The sequence below is a fragment of the Choloepus didactylus genome, chromosome X, assembly GCF_015220235.1.
Source record: "Choloepus didactylus isolate mChoDid1 chromosome X, mChoDid1.pri, whole genome shotgun sequence".
Classification (NCBI taxonomy): Eukaryota; Metazoa; Chordata; class Mammalia; order Pilosa; family Megalonychidae; genus Choloepus; species Choloepus didactylus.
In genome coordinates, this window is record NC_051334.1 from 74,866,152 (window position 1) to 74,876,245 (window position 10,094).

Sequence of the window (10,094 nt, forward strand, 5' to 3'; positions counted from 1 at the left end):
CACACCCCCTTTATCTAGTGTATGGATGAGTAGAAAAATGGGGATAAAAACTAAAGGACAAATGGGGTGGGATGGGGGGGATGATTTGGGTGTTCTTTTTTCACTTTTATTTTTTATTCTTGTTCTGGTTCTTTCTGATGTAAGGAAAATGTTCAGAGATAGATTGTGGTGATGAACGCATAACTATGTTATCATACTGTGACAGTTGATTGTATACCATGGATGATTGTATGGTGTGTGAATGTATTTCAATAAAACTGCATTTAATAAAAAAAATGGCCAGTTTGACTCCAAAGAGAGGGAATTTATCTGAACTGATAGTTTATTTAAAACAACAACTTGATGTTCATAAACCTTTTATCTTATTTTGTCTCTAACATTTTCTTGTCTTGTATAGACATCTCTTTAACTGAACCGTAAGCTCTATAAAGAAAGGGAAAAGGGAATGTAGTCATATTTTATTTGTTCCACCTACTCTCTCCCCACCCTCTACCCCCAGGTCTTAGCATAGGGATAGGCACACTGAAGGTTATTAATCAGTACTTGTTAACTGAATGTCATCTGTCCAAAATTTTGTTAATATTTTATTTTATAGCTGCATTTTAAAGTCACTCTCTAGTTCATTCTAATTCTGCTGCCTATGCAGGTTGGAACATTATTTTTGCATCTCTCTTTACTCCTCCTTTTCCTTATTCCTTACTTTTACCTCACAGAAACACCTATTCTTCCCTGTCTCCTCTATTTAGTCATCTCATTACTGAACTATGAAAATCTTTTATCCTCCCCAATTCAGCCCCCACTCTTCCACTTAGACCCAAATATCACTGTTAAGTCACATTACTTTCCTAATGTTTTGACCACATCACTTTCTACACCTTCTTTCTATACTGACCTAAGTGATTAAAACTAACTTTGACTTCCCAAATGACAAGACCCCTACCTCTCCTCATTCCAAACCTCTCCCCAAACCCACGTTGTGCAAGAAGACATTTCAGAGCATACTGGTCAGAAGAAAACATTCACCCACTGACATTTCTCAGGTTTCACCCACCTTTCTGTCTGCATCAAATATACTTGAAAAGAACAAACAAATAAAAAATCCTAAAATCTCAATTGAGGTAACAAACCTATGAAGGAAAACAGTTTGTATGTCTCTATATGTGTGTGTGTGCATGTGTCAGGGAGGTGAGGATGTATATGTGTATTGCATGTTTGTATATATATTGCATAAGTATACAGATATATGTTATAAATATATTCTGCCCAAAATAGAACAAACCCACAAGCTTAAAAACCAAATCTGCTAAATCTGATCCAAACCATGGGCACTGAGCCTACTGCTGCTACTTCCTGCAAGCAGATGCATTACCTCTGTGACAATGTCAGTTACAAGAAGGATAGGGCAATATTGCTACAGGGAGCTAGGATTCCGCATTTTTTTTTTACAATTTAAATGCAAAACTTAAGATAGGCCATGTTGTTTAATTTCTGCACAATACCCAACATATCCTTGACACTAAAAAATACTAAATTTACAACTTAAGCAGGAAAACAGAAGCTTGCTTCACAGTGGTTTAATATGAACAGAAGTTGAATATGACATTGTCTGACAGAAGAATGAACAGTTTGCTGAATAAAAGCCCTGGGTCAGGATATATACACAGCAGAAATGGGGCCTCAGACTCTCAGCACTTGTGCACAATGAAAAAAAGGAATCTTCAAACAAAAAAAGGCTTTAACAGAGGATATAAATCAAAAAGGCAGCAACAACACCAACACTGGCAAGGTGGGAAAAGGAAGCAGAGACTCTCTAGGGGCTGCTCAGCCCCTGGCACAGGCTCAGCAGCTGGAGAGCCGATCTGTCTCAGGGAATGTCAACATTTAGATGGGCTCCAAATCCCATGTCAAAAATTCAATCCTAATCCCCTGGATCAGGGTCATGTCAGAATCAGCAATCCTTTCCCCCAAGGCCCTGTATGGAGAACTCCAATCTTTCCATGATAGAAGTCTAAGCAGAGTTCATGCCTTTGACCTGACACCAGAGTTAACTTGCTCCCATACCACTACTTGGGATAGATATCAGGTCCCAGCAAACAAATCTCAGACAGAAACCCAGGAAAGTTGCCAGCCTCAGGAAGCTGCTTTGGACTCTAAGATTTAGGAAACCCATACCCAATTGCTATCCCTCGCTCAACTTCTGGGGAGAATGCTGGAGTTCTGCAGGAAACAAGTACAGGCAGTTCAATAACCCTGTGACCAAGCCAGGGGAGGCAGCGACAACTCTTGCCCCTGAGCCTCATTCAACAGCTCAAAGTGCTTATGAGAAGTCAGAGACTATGTGATTTGTCCATGTGTTTCTGCCCTGTGGCAGCACTAAATGGGATTGGGGGGGGGGGGGTGGAGAATGGAAGAAAGAGAATGGTGATGCCCTTCCCTGCCACTGGGAGGTACCCAGAAAATGTTCCACTCCCACCCTTCAGGGAGTTACCTGGCAGTGGTGAGCTACCCTCATCCCTCAAGCCACCAAACCTGCAAAGCTAACCCAAAAAGTAGTAAGGGCTTGGGGAGGGAGAATTGCTGGCCCATGGTAATTCACCTACTGGTGAGCAAAGAACAGGCAGCCAGAGTGGGGAGCCATAAAGAGAGAGGGGTTAGGCATCAGAAGCTCCCCTACTGCCCTATGGCTTTCTTCTGACCCTGAAGCAGCCATGATGATGGGCTCAGAAAACCCACACACCATGCTCCACACAATAGACTACTTGGACTCTAGGAGGATTATGCCATGAAAAGCAATAAGAGAGAGAGAAAGCAGCAAAAGAAAGCATTGAGAACACTGGGCACAGGCCTAGAGAAAACAAGGAGAGCTTTTGGGTCTCTATCAACTTTCCAAAAAAGAAAAAGTTCATGCAGGTAGGAAAGGCAGGGTTTTTCCCTGCTCAGCATTCCCGGTTAAACCTAAGAGTAAGAAAAATCCCCTGGACTTGCAGCATCAGTATGTATCCAAGTGCCTCACCAGCACAAGACCCCCCACCCACCCCAAGGTTAGCCTTTGGGCATGGGTAAACGCCCAACAAATTGCCTTCCGGTCCAATCCCACCCCCACCCCAACCCCCATCCCCAAGCAAATGGGCATCTGCCAGTGGTTTCCCACTTCTCCTCAGAGAAGAGGATCCTAGCAGAGTGCCCATGGTGTAGTCAGGTACCAAGCAGCACTATGCCAGATAGTCTGTCAGGCCAGGGGATGGACAGCCATCTTCAGATCAAAGAGAGAGGCTTAGTGTAAAAATCAATGTCATTTTAGCAGGAAGGTAGAGGGCAAGTGGTGAGAGGGGCTCCTACTGGCGCACCTTCCCGGGGACGTAGTTTCTGTCAATTGCCTCCTCCTGCAGGAACATGTGTAGGCAGCGTTCATTCTGAGCCAGTGGGTGCCCAGCAATTCTATAAAGAAACCAAGATGGTTATCATTAGTATCTGGGATCAGAGAAAATTAGCAGGGGGGTGCAGACAGGGGAGGAAGGGCAGGGGCAGTCCTGAGGTTTGAGCTAGTGGAGGATGATAGCAACAGGGGACCACTGCAACCACAATACAGTAGAGGGAAAGAGAGAAAGTGGGGCAAGGTAGGGAAATCCCTAGAAATATCCAACACACAGTGCTTTCTCAGGCCCTGAGATATAGGATCATAATTCCTCTCAAAGGAAGGGATTTTTACTGTCCAGTCACCCCCCAACACAATCACAAAACCCATTTCAAAAGGCGAGATAGATGAAACATACAGAAAGATCTTGAAGGCAAAAGTAGCAAGAGAAGTCCCCAGGAACTTTGCTTACTTGTTAATAAACTGTTCGAGACCCTGCCTCCTTTCTTCAATGAAGGACTCTTCAAAGATCCCTTCATCTCCTCGGAACGGGAGCTGCCGCTTCAAGGCTTTCCCAGGCAATGGTGGTACTACAATCTGCAGGCAGATGCAAAATATTGGCCACATGGGAGGACAGAGAGGGAATGAGCACCGTGTACCTCATTTCCTTTAGGCATAGGGTCCACCCTGCCCCCCAGCCAGCAATTTGTAGAACTAAGACCATAAAAACAGCCAGAATGGCTCAGGTCAATAATTAATCCAACTCTGGTGGTGATGGAACCATAGCATTATGAATGTAATTAACACTACTGAATTGTAAACTGAAAGCAGAAATTTTAGGTTATATATATGTTACCAGAATAAAAGTTTTTTTAAAAAAAAAAACCATAGAACTGTACAACACGAAGAATGAACCCTAATGCAAACTATGGACTCGACAGTATAATTATAATAATATTGTTTCATCAATTGTAACAAAGGCACCACTAATGCAAAATGTTAATAATACAGAAAACCGTATGTGTGAGGGCGGTGGGTATATAGGAACTCTGTACTTTCTGCGCAATTTTTCTGTAAACCTACAACTGCCCTAATAAAAAAAAAGAAAAAAAGAATAATTAATCCAACTCAGTTCTTGTGGGAGGACAGTTTTCCCCTCACGACCCTCTCAAAAGAAAGGAAAAAAACTCCAAACATTTCTCGCTTTAACACTCCATTACATCCAAAAATTTAGCTAGGCTTTTCCTGACACTATACTTCCCATTTTTAGCATCTACAGGAGTTTAGTTGTATGACTTTACTAATCACTAAGTCAAATAATATTTCTTCTAAATATGTGTCCTGAACTTACCACTTTCAAATTTCAAAGGGTATCTCCCAGATCCAATATATTGGGATTTGGCAGATAAGAGTGTGTTCACCCTAACCATTTCCTTCTAGATTTTATAGTCTTTGATTTTATGCCCTCTCTGCCTCCTCCTGAACAAGAAAGCCACACAGGGAATGAGGCCATACCTTACTATCTCGCTCCAACTCATTTTTTAGCCACTCAAAATCACTGTAGCGCCGCCGCACACAAGACTCCTTCAGCTTGAAGATAGGTAGGTTTGTCTACAAGAAAGGAAGAATGAGAGAGATGGTAAGTAATGTTCAGCCTATGAGGGCCACCTCTCAGAACCACTTGGACAGGTCCTAAGGAAGCAGCAGTTCCTTCAGACCATGCTCCCATAACCCTTTCAAAATACTGCTGGGTGAATACCAACTCTGACCACATCCAGCCTTGTCACAGATGTTGATTACAAGTCCCTTGCTGCCTGGAATTTATCCTACAAACAGACCTGCAGTTGTATGTATATACAAATATTTTCACTGTATCTTATTATTTGTAATACTAATAAGTGCCCATCAATAGGGAATTGGTTAAACAAATTATGCTATATCTTACAGTAGAATACTATACAACTGTGAAAAGAATGTGAAAGATATTTCGGTGCCAATATGGAAAGATACTAAGCGGTAAAATCAAGGTATAGAACAGTATAGATAGCTTGCTCCTATTTATGTTTAAAAGGATATACATGTATATATTTATATCTATGAATAAAATTTTCATGAAAGGACACTGGTAATAGTGATTAACTTTGGAGAGTAAGACTAGGTGACTGGAATGATTGAGAGGGTCCTCATTTTGCATTGTACTATTTGAATTTATCATGTGTACATATTTACATTTTCAATTAAAAAGTAAATTTAAATTCCCTGTAAAGAAAAGAGATAGGCACCTCCAACATTTGCCTTCCTGTTTCTCCTGTCCAAATCCTCTCCATAGTCTATAAGTCCCCACTTAAGTCCTACCTGATCCAGGAAATCCTCCCTGACAACATCAGCTTAATTTATTGATCTCTCCCCTCTCTGAACTCTTATGACACTTATCACTTAGTATTGTCTGACACACTATTGTTTTATACATTATGTAAGTCTTGTCTACCTAACTAAATCTCATTGAGATCAGGAACAATGACTGCTTCTCTATCTCCCCAAATGCAATATAAGCAAGTTACTCAATACTCAATTGATTAATAAAGGCTCTACGTATCTCTTTACCCTCTCCTTATCTAGAAAGCACAGCAGAAACAGCCATTACATACGTTGGTTTCCCATAGCTCACTACCTGATATAAAACAACTTTTTCCCATATCTTAATCATCGAGAAGTTTCCCAAGGCTCTAGTGGCAATATGAACTCCCTGACAAACAAAAAGTCCTGTCTACAGGTTCTAAACAGAAATGACCAGCCACGTGTACTAATACCGACCGTATTTCCTACCAGCGAATTCAGATCAATGGATGAAAATACAAGGAACTAATTTCTTTCCTTTCTCTGCAATTGCCTGAAAGCCAGACCACTCAATGCCATTATGAGGACTTCCTCCTTTGACTCACAAAAATGTTATTATTTCCCTACCACCACAGGATGGCGACAATAATGGCCTTTCATCTCAACATCTAAGTCAACTAAGGAAGGGGCTACTACAAATAAGGATAGTCTCCCAGCTCCAACCTAAAAGCCATATGTGGAAGACTGAATTGTGTCGGACAGGATATCCTTGAGAGTCTTTTGACTCTGGTCAACGTAAAGTCAAGGGAAAGGCAGGCAAGAAAGAAGCAAGGTGAAGTTCACAGTAAAACTGGCATTTTAAAAGTTCCATATATATCACACGAGACCACATGACACCTCTCCAGACTCCTCATTTCTGGGGGTGGGGAGTGGGGTGGGGGTGTAGGATTTCTTCTTCAACAAAATGGAAGAAAACAGCTTTAGAAATATTTTGCTATTATACAAAAAAGTCAGTGCCAATTGCTTCTACCACACACAATGCCTAACTTCCAAAGCCCATTCTCTCTGAATCTCATGCTCCGTATAATGCATTCCACGAACAATCACTTAAAATAGCAACTTAAAACCAATTTTCCCCAAAGTGGAATTCAATAAAAATATTAAAGACCTACACAACCACACAAATTAACATAAACCATACAAATTAACTCAAACCCACAGAACTAGGAACTACCATCAACTCTATAATCATTATACAATTAGAAGCTGTGGTACCAATTGGTGAAAAGCTTTGTGGGTAGAGGAATGTTGCACACTAAAGTTTTGCCTTGCAGAGAGTCTAAAGTGCAGTGGAAAGAGCATGGGCTTTGGAGTCAGACAGACCTGGGTTCAAATCCCAGCTCTGTCACTTATTACTAATAAATGTCACTTATTAGTATGTGTACTTGGGCAAGTTACTTAAACAGCACTCCTCCTCAGTTTCCTATCTGTAAAATGGGATTCTTGTAAGGTTTAAGATAGAAACTAAAACCTGGGTCAGTGCACAGCACATAGGAGGCACTAGATGAACAGCCCCTGTTGTTATTAGAATATCTGAAGTAGAATAGCTATTTCATTCATAATCCCTAGAATGCTTGGGTAATGCATTGAGACAATGTCTCCAAACCCCACAGGAGAGGGTCCTTAAACTGAACAAGCTAAGCCCAGACTCCATCAGGTAACTGAGTTCTCTACCACTAACAGTTCCCTTCTTTTATCATATTTTGAAGGACCTAACATCCATTCTTCTCCAGCAGAAATGATTTCAAATATGTCTTATACAGACAAGTCAAACAGGGCATCCTCAATTTTTGCTATTCACTTTTCTCTCTTCAGATTGAACTTTGCCAAACTTGGAATTTGGGAATTATCATTTCTTAATTATATTTCAAAGCCCAGGTAGGAGACCACACTCTCATTCAATGTAGTCATTCAAAAATGAAAGCACACACTCTTTTAGGCCTTCAATGCTGCTCGAGCAGGATGCTGTCCATAGAAAATATTCTGGCCCTCTAGTCTGGAAAGAAAACAAATGCTTCTTAAACTTTTTGGTCTGTAACCACTTCAAGTGGGCAAAATAACCTGCAAACCATGTACTCAATCTGCACATTCCATCCTTGCCTTGGGGACTAAGTACTAGAGAATAACGTCCTCTGTAGTGCACTCTGGCAGAAACCACTCCCGGGCCAGAACAGAAATATCATGTATTAAAGAAACTACAGGTCAGGGTCTGAATCCAAAAGGTTAATTTAGGACAGAGTGAACAAATGCCCATTAATATACAGAGAACCCAAATGAGAGCCAATAAACATTAAGTAAACATTCTGGATACTTCAAATCTTAAGGGTCAGCATAAGATGAGAGCAGCACTTGACAAACCACCAATCCCAAGGCATGCCGGGTTTCACGGTGAGACACAGCATATGTAGTACCTGAAGAAACTTAAATATCAAATACTTCTCTCTTTCAGATGCTAATCCTACACGAGTCAAGGAAGCACTCAGTCTTCAAGAGACTCCCAAGATTTCTTATTTCTACTCCCACAAGCCCATTGTCTCCCTTTCCATAAGTCTATCTTCTCCTTAATCCAAGGCCTTGCTTGACTCCCATCCCAGAGAGACCTCATTAAGAAGAACCTGGGCCTTCCTGCCCTCTCGCTTCAGGCTGACTTTTCCTACAACCCAGTTTAGTTATGGAACCCAGCTACATGTTGCCGTGGCTTCCCATCCCCCAGCCCTCTTCCACCCTCCCTTCCTTCTGTCACTACAGTCACGATTCCGGTCTCCTTGAATTCCTCACTCCAATCTTTCTCCATCCTCCCCACTCCATCCAGCCAAGCTTCACTTCTTTCTCATGGCTTCCCTCACCCCTGTCTGGAGCCCCTTCAGTTGTTTTCTGTACCCTCTGGCCACAACCGAGACTGCAGATCGCTCTCCAAACCTATTAACCCCCCTAACACCCAAATGACCCCTTCAAGCGTCTTCTCCGCAATAGTCGTCCCCATGGCAGCCCACCCCCCGCCTCCGCCCCCCCGCTCGGTCCTCCTTCAGCTGTCTCCCTCACCCCGTGACTCACCCGCATGCGAACCTCATAGGTGGTGAAGCGCGCGCGGCCCACGCCCACCGTCTGTGGATTAAAGATGTCGATCTCCAGGAAGTTACTCGGCGGTCCGTAAGCGTCAGTCAGGTCCTGCGGCTTCGAGTTAAGGCGCCGAGTATCAGCTACTGCCGTGTCCGACATCTTTCCGAAAGAGAGACTGGGACCGGGGGGGGGGGGGGGGGGGACAGAGGCGGGAGGCAAGAGCGTGCACAGCCCCTCCCGCCTGCAAAATAACCAACCAACCCACAGAGAACGGCCCCGAGCACGCGCACCAACGCACGCACGCACGCACGCATGCGCACGCCCCCTGGAACAGGCCCTGCGCCCTGAATAGCCGCCAAGCTGATGGCGGTGCAGCCGGTCCCAGGGAGGCCTCATTCAGACTTCCGGGCGGCGTTTGTTGCCGCCCCGGAACCTGCATCTCCCAGAACACACCACCCAATGTCCTCCGGAGCTCGGCAGGCAGGCTCCGCCAATCGCTGCCCCTCGACCCGAGACATTGTCTTATACCACGTATCAGTCAGCAGTGGGCACTGCCCCACAAGCTAGGATCCTACAGTGATAAGCTGAAGCCTCGGGACCTGAATAAGTCAGGGTTCTCCTTGAAGATAGAAGAGTGGTCTCCAAAGGGTGAGGATCCAACAGTGGTATCAAGAACCTAGAACGCAGCCTGGCCGCTTGCGCCACAGATAGTTTCAGTTCGTTCCAGAAGCATTTGAGCACTCAGCACTATCTGTGGTTCCAAGAAAGCTGCGAGCATTTCGAATGATTTCTCATTCTCACTTTTTAGGAAAATTTGGGCATGTCTTCATCCTCCACTTGCCACATAAAAGCTAATTCCACGAGTTCTCGGGTATTCCATTTCTCAGCAAATTGAGGGCATTTATTTAATCTCTTCTATCTTTGTCCTGCAGAACTGCACACTTGGCACTGTTCTAAGGTCGCTTGCAACCCGTAATAGAGATAGAATACACCTACACACCAGAACATGTATATAAATATTAATATGTATGGCTAATTTACAAATGCCCCACTTTAAGGGGTAGACAGAGTGGTGATTTCGGGTCATCTTCATCCTGCCACCTGCCCTCCTCTGTTCAAAAAGTATTTCCCATATCACAATACTTGAAATTCCTTCAACTGAATACAAGGCCCTGCAATTTCACAATTAAGTTATTTAATTCAGTTTAACCAACATCTAAGCAACTATGTATGTGCCAGGCACCATGTTAAACATTAAAGCATAGAATTGAATAAGTCAGTT

At 43.2% G+C, this 10,094-nt stretch overlaps 1 protein-coding gene across 2 annotated transcripts; it reads right to left on the reverse strand.

Annotated features, from left to right (window-relative positions):
• Positions 1–297: 297 nt before the first annotated feature.
• Positions 298–9,012, reverse strand: SNX12 (sorting nexin 12). Of its 2 annotated transcripts, none has more exons than XM_037822364.1 (4): positions 8,819–9,012; positions 4,871–4,966; positions 3,828–3,952; positions 298–3,438 (listed from the first exon to the last, which is right to left on the reverse strand). In XM_037822364.1, the coding sequence occupies exons 1-4, from the start codon at positions 8,969–8,971 to the stop codon at positions 3,336–3,338; spliced, it is 477 nt and encodes a 158-aa protein (XP_037678292.1). In that variant the 5' UTR covers positions 8,972–9,012; the 3' UTR covers positions 298–3,335. The 2 variants fall into 2 exon arrangements, with proteins under 2 accessions (XP_037678292.1, XP_037678290.1); XM_037822362.1 differs by having other exon boundaries at positions 8,807–9,011.
• Positions 9,013–10,094: the final 1,082 nt, after the last annotated feature.